The sequence below is a fragment of the Geotrypetes seraphini genome, chromosome 7, assembly GCF_902459505.1.
Source record: "Geotrypetes seraphini chromosome 7, aGeoSer1.1, whole genome shotgun sequence".
Classification (NCBI taxonomy): domain Eukaryota; kingdom Metazoa; phylum Chordata; class Amphibia; order Gymnophiona; family Dermophiidae; genus Geotrypetes; species Geotrypetes seraphini.
In genome coordinates, this window is record NC_047090.1 from 4,046,696 (window position 1) to 4,066,164 (window position 19,469).

General features: G+C 43.4%; 1 protein-coding gene across 1 annotated transcript; it reads left to right on the top strand.

The window, feature by feature from the left end:
• Positions 1 to 1,776: 1,776 nt before the first annotated feature.
• TMEM213 (transmembrane protein 213) lies at positions 1,777 to 16,455 on the top strand. Its single transcript, XM_033951078.1, has 3 exons — positions 1,777 to 1,919; positions 10,615 to 10,662; positions 15,841 to 16,455. The coding sequence occupies exons 1-3, from the start codon at positions 1,856 to 1,858 to the stop codon at positions 16,008 to 16,010; spliced, it is 282 nt and encodes a 93-aa protein (XP_033806969.1). The 5' UTR covers positions 1,777 to 1,855; the 3' UTR covers positions 16,011 to 16,455.
• The last annotated feature ends 3,014 nt before the right edge of the window (positions 16,456 to 19,469 follow it).

Below are 19,469 nucleotides of genomic sequence, written 5' to 3' on the forward strand. Positions count from 1 at the left end.
CAACTGTGTGTAGTTTGTATATGTGTCTCATGTCAAAAGTCTATTAACCTAATATCGTATTGTACTATATTTTAATACCCTCTTGTGTTGTTTCCTTTTAAGATATCTTTTTATTAATGCTGTACACCGCTTTGAAACTTGAGTTAGCGGTATAAAAAAATGTTTTAATAAACTTGAAACTTGTATGGAGAACCTGAACTATGAGGAACAACTTAGGAGACTGGGATTGTTCTCCCTCGAGAAGAGGAGACTGCAAGGGGATCTGATCGAGACTTTCAAAATACTGAAAGGATTCGACATAATAGAACAGGGAAAGCAGCTATTTACAATGTCCAATGTGACACGGACAAGAGGACATGGACTGAAGCTGAGGGGGGACAAATATCAGGAAGTTCCGTTTCACACAGCGAGTGGTGGACGCCTGGAATGCTCTCCCGGAGGAAGTAATTGCAGAATCCACCGTTCTAGGATTTAAGGGTAAACTAGATGCACATCTCCTTAGGAGTGGCATAGAGTGACACGGGTAAGGGTATATTAGGTGCACATCTCCCTTGGAAAGCATACAGTGACATGGGGACTTAATCTATGCCAGGGCACACCTGGCGGGGCCTCCGCGTGTGTGGATCACTGGACTTGATGGACCCAGGGTCTGATCCGGAGATGGCAACTCTTATGTTCTGTCAAAGCGCACCCCCCTCCACCCCCTCCGCTTTGGAACTCGGCTCCGAACCGCATAAGAGAGATTACATCCTTAGATAACTTAAAATCCAGTTTTAAAACATTTGTTTTTAAAGACGCTTTTGAATCATGATCGTCCTTTTAAGGATTTTTAAGCCTATGCAAGTCTGACCATTCTGGCCGATCTCTGTGTTCTCCCTCCCTTTTGTTTTGACCTATTTTTGTTCTTTCTTTTACAAATTTTGTAGTTCTTCCCTCCTTCTCCCATGCCAGTTACTCACTGTTTTTTTCTTATGTCTTGGTCTCATGTTTTTTGTACTAGGTCAGGGGTAGGCAATTCTGGTCCTCGAGAGCCGGAGCCAGGTCAGGTTTTCAGGATATCCACAATGAATATGTATGAGATGGATTTGCATGCACTGCCTCCTTGAGATGCAAATCTATCTCATGCATATTGATTGTGGATACCCTGAAAACCTGACCTGGCTTTGTCTCTCCAGGACCGGAATTGCCTACCCCTGTACTAGGTTATGTTTTATTCCCCTATTAAAAGCATTGTTCCTCATACACATCAAACCCACCTCTGCCAATGAATGAACTGGCCTGGTAGGGGAATAACAGTAGAGCCTGTAATTAGGTAATATTTCTTTGCATGCCTTTTTTCACTGCAGAAAGATAGTCCTCAGTTGCGATGTTCCTTTTAATGTAGGATTATATTTGGAAAATTGCATCATAATCCATGTCTATGCAGCCAGATTTGCATTAAAGCTCAATTCACACTATTTTCAGACGACTGCAAGCTGTCTCAGGACGCTCAACTGCATGGAATCCCATTCTTGAAATTCTTTGAAGACAAACCAGGGCGGGGGTCTACTAGGACCACAAGATGAGGGGGAGGGAGGGGGCAAGGTTTTAAATAAATTCAATCCCATATTTTTGATGCAAAATCATTTCAAGGCAACAGAGGTCTGCCTGAAACCATAGGGCACTGTTAGGCTTGAATCTTTCCTGTTGCATTGCTCACTAAATGGGTGTGGCAACAGCAGTAATTTTCCTCCACCCTCCCTCCCCACCCCTCCCCTTCTCCACTGGTTCCCATGATCTCCCTAGGTGACATTTCACTGAAATCAGGGGAATTGTTTCACATCTCTTCCTGCATGGGACCGAGGCTACCTCCAGCATGAAATCCCTTCCAGTACAGATTTTCTTGTCCCTGGCGATATACTATATTTCTCTTTCAGAAGGTAAGGGGGATTTTAGCTTGCAATTATAGACAGTAAACAAATATCATCTCTGGTTAGAAGAGATTGGAGACAGAAGAAACAACTATTGAGGGCGGGGGTGTTGCTGAAAAGTTCTCAGCCCAACCAAGAAAAGAATGGCGTGGATAGGGTTCAATCAATGATCTGAAACAATGTCAAAAAACATAGAATTTAACAAGATAACATTCTTTTCAGCTACAGTGGCAAGATAGCGCTCAGAATTTAGGAAGCTGGTTGCTTGGGCTGAGAGCTTTAGCACCCTCTAGTTCAGTGTTCTTTGGACCGGAGCCGGTCCAAAGGGCCAGTATGTGCATCGGGCCGCTGGGCCGCGGTGCGATCGATGTGGCGTTGTCTTCGGGCTGGCTCCTTCTTCCTCAGTGCTGCAGTGCACAAAGCCGTGGGCAGAGGCTCCTTCGCGCATCCTACGCCTGAACCGGAAGCCTTCTCTCTGACATCAGAGAGAAGGCTTCCAGATGAGGCGCGGTACGCGTGAGGAGCATATTTATTATGGATATCCTGAAAACCTGACCTGGCTCTCGAGGACTGGAATTGCCTACCCCTGGCCTAGATGTATGAGCCTAGTTCTAAACTACAAGGCTGGCCTGAGTTTGTAATGCGTCTCCCCCCCCCCCCCCCTCCCCTTTGAAGGGACAGCTTGCAGCTCAGTATTAAGTCAGAAGCCTCGCATAATGTGAACTTTTCTTTTTAATCAGATTGAACATTCACTTTGTGCTAGTATAGTTATAGCATTGCTGGACTCAGTCTTGGTGGGGGTGCCGGCGCATTCCCCCCCCCCCCATGCTCAAGCCCTCCCTTCCCTGCCCCTACCTCTTTAAAATCTTTGCCAGCACAAGCAACGACTCTAGCCTGTTGCTCGCGCCAGCCTGGCTCCCTCTGAGATCACTTCTGAGTCATGGGGCCAGGAAGTGACATCAGAGAGAAAGCCGGCGAACCTGCTTGCGCTGGCGAAGATATAAAGAGGTATAGGGGTAGGAAGGGAGGGGTGTGGCAAGGAGGGCGCAGGGGGTGTATGTGGTGAGGAGGCACTGGCTGGACTAATGAGTCAAAAGAACACTTGCAAAAGTGATAGTCATTGTCAAAAATGTATGGGTGCCACTCATTCTATTCCTATGGACGGCTCAGCATTTAGGGTGTGCTGCTTTGTAAAAACCCACAGTAGTTTTACTAAAAGCAAAGTGGATTGAACTGCAGAGCAATAAGGTTGTTGGAATAAAAACATTGGTAGTTGTATTCATTGTAGTTGTACTTTTTACACAAAAAGTAATATATTAAACGATAATTTTTTTGCTTTCATTTAAGTAACATTTTTAATGTGCTTTTTCACTGTACTTTTACTTAAGTATTAAAGTACTAGTCTTTAAGCCCGTTACATTAACGGCTGCTAGAATAGATGTGTGTCTGTCTGTCTTTCTTTCTTTCTGTCTCTCTCTCCTCAGCTGTCCACCACCACCCCTTGCCTGCTCCCCCTGTCTAGCAGTAGCCCTTCTCCCTTCCTTTTACCTCCCCCCTGTCCAGCAGCACCCCTTCCCTGCTTCCCCTGTCCAGTAGCAGCCCTTCTCCCTTCCTTTTACCTCCCCACTGTCCAGCAGCACCCTTTCCCTGCTCCCCCTGTCCAGCATTAGCCCTTCTCCCTTCCTTTTTCCTCCCCCCCTGTCCAGCAGCACCTCTTCCCTGCTCCTCCTGTCCATCAATACCTGCTCCCAAACCACGGCTGCTTCCGTTGCAGCAGTGGAGTAGTATTTCAGTGAACAAACATCAAAGTATTTTTTGGAAGGGTTACAGAAACTTCAGTGTGTTGAACTTAGGGGTGAATACAGTGGCGTACCTAGGGTATGTGGCACCCGGGGCCCATCATTTTTTGACACCCCCCCATGTAAAAAAATATTTTTTGTAATGACCATGAAACGGAATAAATGGTCAGAATAGAAACAGGCAGTGAAAATTTTCTTATATTCCAAACATAACATAACATCAATTATGTCTGAATTGTCATGACATCAGAAGTACATATGGAGTAGTTGCAGGTGATGCTTGGGACAGTTCTGATTGTGTTAGTTCGGTTTTATGTGTTTTTTGAATAGAATGGTTTTTATTTCTTTTTGAAGGTTTTGCAGTCTGTGGTCGATGTCAATTGGTTGTAGGGTTGGGGGGTCGAGTGTTGCAGCTCGAATGGCTAGGAGGTTGTCGAACAGTTTTTTTCTTTTGACGTTTTTGGTTGGAGGGTGTGTGAATGGTGCGTGAGTTCTCCTATGTCTGTTTGAAGTGGATTGAATTATTTAGCTGAAGAAATTAGTTACCCCCTCATCCCACACACATTAATTCTCTTCCATTTTTATTCCCATTATAAAAAACACTGATAAGTTCCCAGAAAAAAAATACATTAAAATAAGAAGTGAAAACAAAGGCCCCTACAGATGAGAACATAACATAAGAATAGCCTAACTGGGTCAGAACAATGGTCCATCATGCCCAGTAGCCCATTCTCATGGTAGCCAATCCAGGACACTAATACCTGGTCAAAACCCAAAGAGTAGCAACATTCCATGCTACCGATCCAGGGCAAGCAGACACTTCCCCCATGTCTTAATAACAGATTATGGACTTTTCCTCCAGGAATTTGTCCAAATCTTTCTTAAAACCAGCTACACTATCTGCTTTTACCATAACTTCTGGCCACTTCATTTTTAAGTTTAGATCTTTCCTTTCAAACAGAGACCTTGCTAGATGTCAAATACAGCACAAGGTAACTTCACATGGACTTAGCTGTGCAGGAAATGTGAATCTCCTCATACACCCACCATATAGTGCAAAAATGTGCAAAGGTCTGGTTTTTTCTTTCGATCACTACATAGCCTAATGCCACACAAGCAGCGCTGTTACAAACATATTCTGTAGGTCAATGCTAAGGATAACAAAGTTTCCTTCCTTGGACCAGAAGGAGATACTGATAAACCACTGGAAGAGATCCCAACACAACACCCAAAGACCCACTCAGTGTGTGAACCAGTTGAGTGGAGTGGACTAACTGGGGGGTGGAAATGGACCCGGAGTTTGCTCAGCAGAATTTCCCAGACCACCTCTTCCTCTCAACACATTGACACGCTGCAACCACCACCACTAGAAACACCTCACTGGGTAGGCCAGCTATGCTATAAACTTTATAAAACACATTATTATATTTTCTTATAAAGCACATATTTTAACTGAACTCTCTGACATCCTCAGCCTTGCCATTACAAAAATAGAAGGAAGAAAAGTTCCCATTTCCTGCTGTTTCATGTCCCCGGCCTATACAATATTTTTTTTCTGCAGACCCTTCAAAAGTCTGACCAAATCCTCATTTCACTTGCATTATAAAGTACTGAGGATGCCATCTCTCCCCAATCCCAGGTCCTAAAGTCTAAGACAGTAGCGCAAACTAATGCTGCCATATTCAGGAAAAAAAATTTCGATTCGATTCAGCCTATTGAATTGGTTTTTCAATTCGATTTTCCTGCCCAGTTGGGTGATTTTTTTCAAAACTCCTGGTGGGTTTTATAGCTTTTTCACCCCCTTTGGCTTCTCCTAACCACACTGGCGCTGTGGTGTAAATAAAATAAAGAAACAAAAAGGACTTTTCCTCTCTCTGTTAAATCCTAGCTCACGTTTGCAGTCCAACACCAGCTCTGTCAGGATACACATTTCAAATCTGACATATTATAATCACAAAACAGAAAATAAAATTAATTTTTCTACCTTTTGTTGTCTGGTTATATTTCAAATCTTGTTGGTCCAAGGCTCTGGTTTTCTTCTGATAACTTGCTTGCCAGGGTCTCCTTCTTTCTTCTTTCTGCGTGCTAACCATCCATCTGCCAACTCTGTCCTCCCTTTCCATTTCCCTTCCCTCCCAGGAAGTCTGGTATCTTTCCTTTTTTTCATCTCCCTCCACAGATCCACCTTTTCTTAACTACCCTTTCATCCGGCATCTCTCCCTCCTTCCCCACCACCCCAGAGTCCACCATTTCTCCCTTTCTTTTCCCAATTACCCTCCTATCCAGTATCTCTATCCCTCCTCCATACCATCCCTTGTGTCCAATTTCTCTCCCTTTCAGTTCCTTCCCTCCCTAAATCCCATGGTCCATCATTTCTCTCCCTCTCCTCTATTTTCAGACCCATTATTTCTTCATCCCCCCCAAAGTTTGGCATATGCACGTCTCTTTGAACACCCCCTTCCCTCCGTGTACTTCTAAACCAGGGTCCCCCCAAAGGCCTGTCCCCCCTTAAAGGTCTGCCTGTCCCCCCTTGAAGGCCTGCATCCCCCTTGAAGGCCTGTCCCACCCCCTTGTAGGCCTGTCCCCCCCTGAAGGCCTGTCCCACCCCCTTGTAGGCCTGTCCCCCCCCTTGTAGGCCTGTCCCCCCCTTGAAGGCCTGCCTGCCTGTCCCCCCCTTGAAGGCCTGTCCCCCCCTTGAAGGCCTGTCCCCCCCCTTGAAGGCCTGTCCCCCCCCCTTGAAGGCCTATCCCCCCTTGTAGACCTGTCCCCCCTTGAAGGCCTGCCTGCCCCCCCCTTGAAGGCCTGTCCCTCCCCCTTGAAGGTCTGCACCCCCCCCCGAAGGCCTGTCCCCCCCTTGAAGGCCTGCCTGCCTGTCACCCCCTCCCCCTTGAATGCCACCCGCCCCACCCCGAAGGACCGCTCGCCCCCCTGGCCTCCCCGCACCACCTATGAAGCAGCACTACCTATGCTCCCGGCCTTGCCGTTCAGTCCCCCCACACCCCCGAAGGACCGCTCGCCCCACTGACCTTCCTGCACCACCTATGAAGCAGCCGCAGCAGGATCGCGACGTCAGCTATCCCTGCGCTGCTTAGGCGCTGCTTCCTGCGCCGCGTTCCCGCCCCTCCTCTGACGTCAGAGGAGGGGCGGGACCGCGGCGCAGGAAGCAGCGCCCAAGCAGCTCAGGGATAGCTGACCTCGCGATCCTGCTGCTTGCTGCTTCACAGGTGGTGCAAGAAGGTCAGTGGGGCGAGCGGTCCTTCGGGGGTGTGGGGGGACTGAACGGCAAGGCCGGGAGCACCCCTTCAGGGCTGGCACCCGGGGCGGACCGCCCCTCCTGCCCCCCCTTGGTACGCCACTGGGTGAATATGTGGAATAACTTGTAAGTTTCAAGGCTCCACATCGTTCCCTTCTTGACTGGGCTGAGAACTTTTTAGCACCCTCTTGTAAAATAGTAGTACCACAAGCGATTTACTGATCCTACATCGTTAGTCCGAGTTGGGCATCCTTTCTAAAATGCCATTCCAATTGTGAATGATGTGCACTCTTGGAACTGAATTCTATAATTGACGCCAACTGAAAACACGCCAAGTGCTATTCTATAAAAGGTGCTCAAAGATAGATGCCATTTATAGAATAGCATCTAACTTTAGGTGCAACAATTTTCACCAACTAAATCCGGGCACTACATGCTCATGCCTAAATTAGGCCCAGCCCCCCTCCCCCTTTCATTCTATAACAGTGCACATAAATTACAGGAATGTCCCTGATCTGCCCATGACCCTCCCCTGGCTATGCCCCCCTTTTTTGAAGACCCACATAAATATACTCACCGAACTTTTGATCCCAATTAGCAGTGACAATTGATTGTTAGAGCCCAATTATCAGCATTAATTGTCTCATTCAATTAAATTGCGCATGTAAATTGGACATGCACCCAGATTTGCACACCATTTTTAGCGCTCTTTATAGAAGTCAGGGGTTAATGAGATTCATTTCCAACCAAAACCAAAGACCACAAAAATGAAAAATCTCTGGTGTCCACCCCTAGTTTGTGGTGTCTTTTGACAATTCTATTTGGAATGCAAAAAAATGAAAAATATAATTGTTCTTGAGATACTCGTGTAGTAGTACCATGTTGACAAGAAATGTGCTTTCCATTGATAATATACAGTAGCTTTATTGATGGCTGAACTTCCTTTTCAAATCCACCTTCCATTCTGGAACTGTTGTTAATTTACTCCTATCTGGTTTGAATGCAAAAGTAATTTACTTCAAAAAGTTCAATTTATTCAGGTTGGTTTAATTGACTAGGTACTTTGTGCAAACAATTATTAATTTCAAATATAATGCAAATCTGAATTATATCCAGATCATATTCAGTTGATCCAAATTGTGCAAATATAGACACCAAGTAATGAATGGCTTAGATTTCTCTGATAAATCTGAGACTTGTCCTGGTTCAACCGATCAATCAAATGTCCTAGTTTGGATGGAATGTGAAAGTAATTCACTCATTTCTAATACGCATTTTATAAAATGCAGAAAAATTCACCTATAATTATCAGTGAAAAGGTGTGCTATCTAAATAAGTGTTCTTTTTACTGAATCCGATTAAGCTCTAATGGCATTGTCATTTGGAGGTGGATACCCAGATCACCTTCTATTTCAATGTCCCTTAATACTAACTTTCTGGAAGTCAATATAGAGTAAGATAATTTCTATTCTTGAGGTGCCCATTTTGTTATCTTATAAAAATATACTGTTTGGAACCTCATTCATGAATAAGAGTACACTTAAAAAACATAAAGATCAGCTTCTCCTTATTATGACTGGAGTTGCTTTACAAATGATTATGAGGAATTGGAAACGGTGTCGGGACAAAAGCGCGAGCAGACAACTGAGCGCAGCGTGGAGGCGCGTGCTGAAGAAAAAGACTGTTTTTAGGGGCTACGATGGGGGTTGTGGGGGAACTCCCCCACTTTACTTAATACAGATCGCGCCTTGTTGTGGGGGGTTTGGGGGGTTGTAACCCCCCACATTTTACTGAAAACTTAACTTTTTCCCTGTTTTTAGGGAAAAAGTTACGTTTTCACTAAAATGTAGGGGGGGTTACAACCCCCCAAACCCCCCACAACGCTGCCGCGATCTGTATTAAGAAAAGTGGGGGGGCTCCCCAACAAAACCCCCCGTCGCAGCCCCTAAAAACAGTCTTTTTCTTCGGCGCGCGCCTCCATCTTGCGCTCAGTTGTCGGCGCGTGCCTTTGTCTTCCGCGTTACTGTCTATGAACCTTTGGAAACAATGGGATCGATTAAATTTACCTTTCTGGTGGGAGACTCTGTGTTTGTACTATTGATACGAGAAAATATTGGCAGAGGAACTAGGTGATTCCAGGAAATTTGGGAACCATTGGAACTTTACATAAAAAGATCTTTAAATAAGGTTTATATGATCCGGTCAACTTTTAAATTCCAAAAGCGTATCCAGGGTGGAATTGGGAGGGAGGAAAAGGATTGAATGTTTCTTATGTAGAATTGAAGTGCTTTTATTGATTTTATTGTATTACATTTTCTGCATTTTCTGTATGACATTATAAAACTAATAAACAGTTGAAACTGAGATTAAGTTATACTGCTAACATATTAAAGTGTTTTGCAGTAATTTGCCTGTCAGCATGTGTTAATCATGCGCTATTTAAGTTTTAAAACATTTTTTTTAAGGAGAGGGCATGTCATGGGCGTGAAAATGTTATCCAGCATATAAAAGCACTTAGAAACTCTTAAATAGGAAGTGGTAGGTGCTCTTGAGCTGATATTTTTGCAGGTTCCATGCACTAATGAGAAAATTAGTACGGGACTTACAAAAATAAAAAATAAATCAACCTACTTAACAGCAGCATTAAAACATGGCTTAGTGTGCTGGAAAGTCATGTTAAAATGCACCGAGCCCATTTTTTGATGTCCTTTAGTAAAAGGAAGAAGAAGGGGTTACCTTCAAAAGTGAATCACAAAAGCCCGGATTGTATGTAGGCTGCCATCATTGTCGGCCATCTTAAAAATGGCCATCGAACGCATAGCAATCACACAAAGGTGCCGTTTGTAGAATTGCGCTTTGGGAAAGATAGCTACAGGGTTTTCAAGGCTTACATTGCTGGCGCCTACCTTTCACATGAATTGTGCCTATGAGGGTGCTTTACAATGCTTAAAGCCACTTCCAGTGTTAGCCATGCCTACAGAGGCATTAGGTGTCTTAAAGCACCTCTGTTGGCAATTATGGCACCAATTTACACTTTTTAAAAAAAACGTTTTTAAACATTTTCAACATAAGTTAGGTGCCTATCTTAAAGAGCCGTATAAAGAATCTAGAACCCAAGCACAGTACCGGGTAAAGCTTTGGATTCTTGCCCAGAAATAGCTAAGAAGAAAAATTTAAAAAAATAAAATAAAATAAAAAATTTTTTTTAAATTGAATCAGATTGGGCAGACTGGATGGACCATTCGGGTCTTTATCTGCCGTCATCTACTATGTTACTATGTATTATTAGTTTAATAAAAAGGTTATCGCCTTATTTCCTGTATATGTTTTTGTTTTATTTCTATGTATGACCTGTAAAAGCCCACAAGCGAAGGGTCTTAACTGCTTAATAGCTACCTCAGTTTTAAAGTTTGTTCCAGTTTCAAGCAACAGGCTAATGTTCTTGAAAGTCTGAACAAAGGGAAGGAAGTTCTTGCTTATATATAATATATGTCACCCCCTACTTGTTCTGTTTGTCTGTTTCATTAGATTTTAAGCTCTACTGATCAGGGACTGTCTCATGTATGTTTTGATGAACAGTACTGCGTATATCTAACAATGCCATAGAAATGATAAGTAGTAGTATTTTAATTCTGTTCTCTCTGTCTTTTAGGGGCTGTCACAAAAACAAACCATACAACAGGGGAAGTTTCATGTCCTGGTGAGACTCTTGTATTTATCGTACTGCAAAACCTTGATACATAGAATCTCCTGCCTGAGGGAATCACAGGGTAGACTAGTCAGCTATAATTATAGATGTTCTATAAAGTAGAGAATGACACGGTGACAAAATTCATCACCGTCCCCGTCCCCGCGGATAACCGCGGGAAACCATCTTCATGTCATTCTTTAAGGAGAGAGGGAAGAATCAGAGTATGAATGGCCACAACCACTGACCCGCAAGCTTTGCTTTGAAGAATGCTGGTGTAGAAGGACTGAGGTTGAGATAGACACTAAAGAATGACAGTCTCTAGTCTCCAGAGTAGATATTGTGATGTCATAATGCCTCATTCCACCAGTGCCTAAGAGCCAATCACATCAGTGATGTCACAATGGCTTCATTATCCTTGGCTCCCATAAGAATCAGAGTATGAATGGCCACAACCACTGGCCCGCAAGCTTTGCTTTGAAAAATACTGAGATTGAGCAGCAACATTCCAGAGCAGATATTGTGATGTCATAATGCCTCATTCCACCAGTGCCTAAGAACCAATCGCATCAGTGATGTCACAATGGCTTCATTATCCTTGGCTCCCATAAGAATCAGAGTATGAATGGCCACAACCACTGACCCGCAAGCTTTGCTCTGAAGAATGCTGGTGTAGAAGGACTGAGGTTGAAACAGACACAAAAAAATGACATGGGATTATTTCCTGCAGTTATCCGCGGGGATGGGAACAGTGATGAATTTTGTTACCGTGTCATTCTCTATTATAAAGGTCCAAGTTCTCAGAAGTTGTATATAGAGCTATAAAATTGAATTTTTGTGGTAATTAAAAATGTTGTCTTCATTAGGTATGTCAGTTCAACAGTGATACTTACCACTTTAATTTTTAAGTTGCTTGAGATCAAGATGGTCAATGTAGGATCCCCCCATTTTTTTGGAACAATGTATGTAAAATATAACTGGTTTTTTGGAGAACAGTTAGGGGGAAATTCTATATAGGACGCTTGTCTCAGCAGCTGCCTAAGTAGTAGCTAAGAATCGCAGACTGGCGTCCTTTACAGAATCACGTCTGCCCTAATGGACAGATGCCTTATCTTGTTTAACCACCCTGATTCTCTAACCAGTGCTCAAGTCACAGATACTGGTTAGAGAATCGCTCCTGATCCCGTGCCATCAGCTGATCGTGGCAAGGAAATCTCCCTGCTGTGATCAGCTGAGTGGCCACGGCAGGGATCCCCTGAATCCCCCCTCAAAGTCGACCATCAGAAGGACTGCCCACTCCCTCCTGCCGCCACCCCTGAACCCCACGACAAATCTCCTGGCAGGAGGGATGCCCACTCCCTCCTGCCACCACCCCCCAGAATCCCCCCCGGCAACACCCCCCTTCAGAGCTACCCCCCCACACACACATACACACACACTATTGGGCCAGGGCCCTCTGCTGCCCAGTGGTAAAATGACATCCTTACCAAGGGAAACCCCTGAATCCTTCACAGTGTGAATAAAGCCCTGTACCAAACCTATGACTGGAAAAACAGCACGACAGAAGAAAAATTGCACACATTTTATTTTTGCATTAGATTTTGAAGCTACTGCATCTTATTGCAGAAAATTAATGTATAGTAAGTGCAAATTTAATACAGTTAACTATTAGGGGGTATGCCCAGCATGTCCTTTGCAGGTCCCACATTCAAATAATCATTAGCTCATGTAACCTGGTTGAAATTCTGTATATGGCTCCTTAAGTTGCGTGTGCATATGGTGTGCACACCCAATTTGCAGGTGAAACTTAATAGATTGGCTTAATGGGCACCGATAATTAGCAATTAACACTTCATAATTGACGCTAATTGTCAATTCTATAAAAAGTAGCGCAAATTTGAAAATGGGGTGTGGCTAGGGGAGGGGCATGGGTGGATTGAGGGTGTTGTAGACTACGCCCGATCTGCATAAAACTTAGGCAGGTGTTTAGGCCTGGCTTTAGCTGGTCTAAATGGCATTTAGCACGATTCTGTAAAAGTTTGATGCACCTTATAGAATTGCTGTTCTAATTAGCATTAATTTTGGGAGGGCCCTATATATAGAATCACACTCTAAATCAGGGGTGTCCAATGTCGGTCCTCGAGGGCCGCCATCCAGTTGGGTTTTCAGGATTTCCCCAATGAATATGCATGAGATCTATTTGCATGCACTGCTTTCATTGTATGCTAATAGATCTCATGCATATTCATTGGGGAAATCCTGAAAACCCGACTGGAATACGGCTCTCGAGGACCGGAGTTCCCTACCCCTGCTGTAGACAGAGGTGGAACATATAGATCAGGGGTGTCAAAGTCCCTTCTCAAGGGCCGCAATCCAGTTGGGTTTTCAGGATTTCCCCAATGAATATGCATGAGATCTATTAGCATACAATGAAAGCAGTGCATGCAAATAGACCTCATGTATATTCATTGGGGAAATCCTGAAAATCCGACTGGACTGCGGCCCTCGAGGACCGACATTGGACACCCCTGCTCTAAATGGATCCACATTAACGACACGATTGTTAGCATGGTGTTTGTGCCATACACTAAACTTCTGTATATTCACCGTGCTCATTCCCCCACCTAGGCCTCGATTCTCAAAAAATTGTGTTAATAAACAATGGGCTGCTGTCACAGCTGTTCTGGTAGCGATTTATGAAAAAGCAAGTCATTCTCCCAAAAATGTTGTTGCAAATGAGGTTGGCGGAGAGTAGCGAAGACTCGCTAAATTTGCATGTGCTCATCGCTGGTGATAGAATAGGACAGATTGCAAAAAGAAAAACAAACAAACCCAAAAATCAACAGACACAACAGCGGGAGAGATGTTCAGTCTGCCGCTGCCAACCAACATATACCCCCTGCAGCAGGAGAGATGCCCATTTTCTCCCTCTGCCACACAACACCCCGCCCTTGAAGAATGGCTTGGCAATTTTACTATTCAATTATTATTATTTTTTTTTTTTTATTTCATTTTTCAATGACATATCAAGTATCCACTTGTACAGAAAGGTAAAGTCAAGCCAAAAATAAATGTAATACAATACTAAACAGATTATCTGCTATCTTAATAAGAAATGTATATAAAGCTTAATTTTAACTCAGGTCCTCTAAATAAGGAAAGCAAGATGTAGCATCAGCGAGTAAATATAATATAATATTACAAAATAAAATGAAGACTAAAGGTTGTATAGGCTGCGAAGGTAATCAACAATCAAGGAGTCCTCAAATTCCCTCTCCTTTTCTCAGAGAAGCCATTGACAAGAAGGTTATAAGTTGGCTAGGATCAAAGAAGACATATTTTTGCGTTTGATAAATTATCACACATATACATGGGTGACGAAGAAAAAAGGTTGCCCCAAGAGCAATAACTCCTGGCTTTAACAACAAAAATTCACGTCGACGTTTCTGTGTATCTCGTGACAGATCTGGGAACATTTGTATCTTATACCCAAGAAAAGCTTTCTGTTTGTTTTTGAAGAAAAGTTTCAATAACCAATTCTTATCAGGTGCTAGGGCAACTGTAAGCAAAAGTGTTGCGGGCGTTGCTACCTCCCAATCCGAAAGTTCCAAAAACGTGGAAATATTAAGCGGCTGTCGGCCATCTTCCATTAATTTTTCTTCTGTTTTAATAGGTAGATAGTACACTTGAGTGAATGGGGGTATTAATTCCTCGGTAATTTCAAGGACTTCCTTTAGGTAACGTTTTAACATGTCTCTAGGACAGGGGTGTCAAAGTCCCTCCTCGAGGGCCGGAATCCAGTCGGGTTTTCTGGATTTCCCCAATGAATATGCATTGAAAGCAGTGCATGCACATAGATCTCATGCAGATTCATTGGGGAAATCCAGAAAACCCGACTGGATTCTGGCCCTCGAGGACCGACTTTGACACCTGTGCTCTAGGAGTTACCTCCGCAACCCTAGGAAAATTAATTAATCTGAGATTATTATTGCGAGAAAAGTTTTCTAGAGACTCCAATTTTCTCCTTAAATTAGTATTATCTCTCACTAGTGTTTCAGTTATTTGTTTAGAAACTTTAATTTCCTGGGAAGAATTCATTGTTGAAGTTTTTAAATCTTGCAAGTTAACTTTACTATTCTTAATTTCATTTTCTTGGGAAGAAATCTTATGCTCCAACTGCGACAGTTGGGGCTTAACTGATTTAGCTAGATCCGCTACAAGATCCCAAATTGCATCAAGCGTTACCTCTTGGGGCTTCTTTAGTATAGAAAAAGGTTCTTGTGAAGAAAAACTCTCACCAACCAGTATACCCTCCTGGGCGCAGCTCCTCTGCTCACGGACAATCCGCGGAGATGATAAGTCCTCAGTTTCCACTGGAATCCCCTGAAATAACAGGGGATCCACAACCATGCTCCCCTCTTTGCTCCCAAAGACCTCCGGGGAGAGTTCCTCACCGCCTTCCGATGGTTCCTCCACCCGCGGGGAGCTGGCGGTCCGAGGAGGAGGAGGAGGCACTCTGGCGTCGGGGCTCAAGGTGGTGTCTGGGCCCATGGAGAACGCCTCCATCTCGCCACGGTGCGTCTCCTGCGGGCGTGCCGACGCCCCCGCGACTCCCTGCATTCGTCGGAGAAGTTCATCCATTGAGCCAAAGCCGGCTGGACCCGAACGCCGTGAGGCTCCAACTGCACTTCGGCCCCTCCGCTTCGGCATACTGCAAAGTAAGTTTCTTGAAGAAAAAGAACAATAATGGTATAGCTCTCTGCAACGAAGCTCTCAGCCTAACAATCCTTCCGCCATCTTGCCTTGGCAATTTTAAAGAATCCACTGGAGTGCTCATTTCAATGTTGAAGAACCCATTTACATGGCAGTGTCAGAGACAGCTAGAAAGCTCGCTAAAGACCGAGATAAGCCGTTCTGATAATCTTCCACTAAAATGCGTGCAGGCTAAACTGTCAGAAACCAGTTTAGCGACCGCATTTAAGTTTTGAGAATCTGGGCTCTAGTTACCAGCCCCTAACCCAAAGTGCCCTCAATGTGTGAATTAGTGCATACTAACCATTAAACAAACGCAAAACCAGTTACCATGCACTAATTCAAGTGTCAACTGTCTAACACCCTTTAGTGAAAGACCGCCTAGGGTTGGTGAAATATATTTACTTGTCTTGCTTATTCTCATTCCTTCACTTTCAGATGTGAACTTCTGTTCAACGGTATCTCGGTGTTGCCAACTTGGTGTGGATGAGTATGGTTGGATTGCCGCTGCTGTCGGCTGGAGCCTCTGGTTTCTCACCCTCATTCTACTCTGTGTTGGCAAAGTCACAAACCTTAGACCAGATGAGCCGAAATACAACCCAGTATGAGGAATACTAGAAATAAAAGATTGCTTACAGACATCTTCTCGGAAGACAGAGAGACTGAGAAGAGAATCAACAAGCTTTCTGACCATCGGACAGAATGGACAGCCAGAGAGGCCTACAGCATTTGTTACTTTCATTTTTATTGTAGAGTTAATGAGAGTCATAAAGATTCTGGCATTAAGTTTCAAATATGTAAACTGACATGGAATGTATTTCAAGCTTTTGCATAAAAATTAAATGGGGAATCCTTCTCTAAATAATAGACAATTGTTTCTATAGTTGTATATTAACTCTGGCTGGACAGGGAGAATGTGCACCACTGGGCCTATGCACTAGGCATCAAGATTGGGAAGGCCTAGCCGACTTCCGCTTGGAACTCAAAATTAATTGGCTTAATTGGCATAGTAACTGACCACACCATTGAAGCTAATAAAAAAAAAAAAAAAAATTAAAAATAAGAGCTCCGCACAGAATTCAGAGAAGCACCTAGCAATACCTGGTTGATTCTTGGAACGAGCTCCCAGTGCAGATGATCGAGGCAAACAGCGTGCAAGAATTTAAGAGCAAATAGGATGCCCATGTGGGATCCCTTAGAGGGTTAAGCCAAGGGAACCTGCCACCAGGAGTGGGATCTCTAGGATAGTAGACTTGGGGGTGGGTCAGTAGAGTGGGCAAACCTGATGAGCTATGGCCCTTATCTGCCGTCATCTTCTATGTTTCTATGTAAATAGAGGCACCTACTGGCAAGCAGGTGTGTTTAGGGGCAGAGAATAGGCATGATTGACTTAAGCATTGCTAAGCATCTGTGTTAGGTGCCAGTAAATTACAGCAGGCCAGGAAACCCTGGCCTAGGATTGCCAGAATTTACCCTCAGTAAAATCCGGACCCCTAGACCCGCCCCCCCCCCCCAGGCCGGCCCAGTTCTACCCATCCCTGCCCTATTATGCCCCAGCTCTCTCCTCAGCTCTGCCCCCAGCCCTGCCTCCCCTGCCTGCACAATGGGCAGGAAGGCATGCTCGGATGCAATGTTTTTTGGTTTTGCTATTTGTATTTTCCTCGATATTGCTCAAGTAACACAGAAGAGGAGAAAATATTTTTTGTTTTATAAGCCAGGGTCTTAGCCCTGGGTGCATCTTATTTTGAAATTTCCAGCAAAGTGTTGCATTTCATTACAGGTGGGAACATGACAATTGGTCCGATAGCTCTTCCTGCAGTTTAGATTGGCTGTTGGGGGTCTTTCTACCTTAGTCTCCCATTGCTGCCCTTAAGATTCTTATATATTTCTGGATATGGTAATTCTAATACTTGGATCTCTATTATTGTGGACTAAATAAGGAATGACTATTTCCTATACCAAATCACTGGTTTAAGTGATGTTAGGTTTATATTCTCTTTGAATTATTATTACAAATCTGTAGCAAGTATTTGCTTTGCTTGTTTGAAATTTGAAAAATAATTGAATAAATAAAATAAAAATAAAAATGAAATAACACTTTTTTCAAGAAAGAGAAGCAGCAGGCAAAACTTGGTCCGAGGTAGGACCCTTGAAAGATGTGACATTCTTTCTTTGCATTGTTTCTTATTAAAAAATTTGTATGGCAAGTAGCTATCACAGGTTATTAAAGCATGCATTAAAATTATAAATTGGACATTAAAAGGGTCAGATTCTAAATAATCAGCACTGACTAGTATGGTGTTTAGTGCAATTCTATAAAAGTTACTGCATCTCAATGGCCCCGAATTTGGTCTTGGAGGATGAAATGTACAGTGTCAGCATCTATGAGACAAACTTGGTTTTTTCTGTTGCATAGAGCGTTATGGACCCCCGTTAGGTTGCAAAAAATAGATAGTTCTTTGTCCAATAGATGTTGGCATTGTCATCTAGATCATTTATTGTTTCATTGCCCATTTATTATGAATTTTTGGAAATCAATTTGGGACCAAATGAATAATTTATTAGATAACCCAGTGGCATTATCCTATGATACTGTGATATTTGGTATGGAAATGAGAGCAAAAAGTCAAATTTCTGCAAATAATAATAAATTACTGCTAATAATGACTGGTGTTGCCATTCAGCAAATTACATACAATTGGAAGGATTGGAGGAGATTGAATTTCACCTTTTGGTGGAATTCTTTATGTCACATCTATAAAATGGAAATAATCATTGCATTGCAAAGAGGATATTTTAAGAAATTTCAGGATGTGTGGAAACCAATATCTGACAAGATATTGTACAGAGTAACTGGATACGTTTCCCTTAAATATATCAGTTTAAAAGGGTAGGGTGGGGATTGTGGGATTGATGTGTATTTATATGATTATTAGTTATGTGGTAGGGAGGGATGGGAGGGGGTGGGGTAAGAAGTTATGTAATTAACCAAAGATAGAATGTAAGCCTAATTTGTGCACACAACAGTGCCTAAGTCAAAAACATGCTCCTAATTCAAAAATGTGCCCACAATCCACCCACAACCACACCTATTTTTAACCATGCACTTTCAACAAGGCGCCCACCACTTTGTGCTGTGCGCCAACCATGTTGTGCGCCTTTTAATTAACTCCAATTAACATAAATTAACAGGTGGTAATCATATTTAATTGGTATGCACAAATATCACCTAAGCGCACTGATGCATGTGCAAAACTTTAGGCATCATATATAGAATTTGTGGGTAAATGTGCAAAGATTATTTGGATGTGAAGAGTCGAGTACTTAAGGTCTTTTTGACTTATGATGCTCTCTTCCCAAGTATGCTGTGTATATAAACAGTTAATATAAGTGGCAATTGAAGCTTTGTTTAATCATTTTTCATTTAAATGGTGCACTGTGGGATGTGAAGGGGAATTTTCAATATGACGTCCAAATCAGAGTTTTGACATTTTGCGGACGATGCACAAAAATCCAGTTGCAAACATGATCATTTTCGAAACAGATCAAAGTCTATCTTTTTGTTTCACAAATGGTCATTTCTCAGATGTGATTGTCCTCAGTGCATCTATCTTTGAGAGTCATTTTTGAACAACACATCCAAAAGAAAAAAAGCATAAAACAAGCCATTGAGATGTAGGAGGGGCCAGCATTTTTAGTAGACTGGCCACAAAGACATCCCAGCAGAACAGTGGGGCACCTTAGGGTGCTTTGAAATGAACTTTACATAAAAAGGCCCAGGTATACATTACATCTAATCATAACTCCCTTATATATTGTATGGTAAGCCCTACAAGCAGTGGCATACCAAAGGGGGGTGCGGGGGGGGGGGCAGTCCGCCCCAGGTGCAAGGCCCGAGGGGGTGTTCAGCTGGCCACTTACCGGGGAATAGGCTGCCGCAGGGGAAAGGCTGCCATTGCCATCATCAGAAAGAAGCCGGTGCCAAATTCTCCCTCCCTGCTGCTTCTCTTCCCCGAGCCGAGCAACTCTAGCCGGCCGACGTCAATTCTGACGTCAGAGAGGACGTT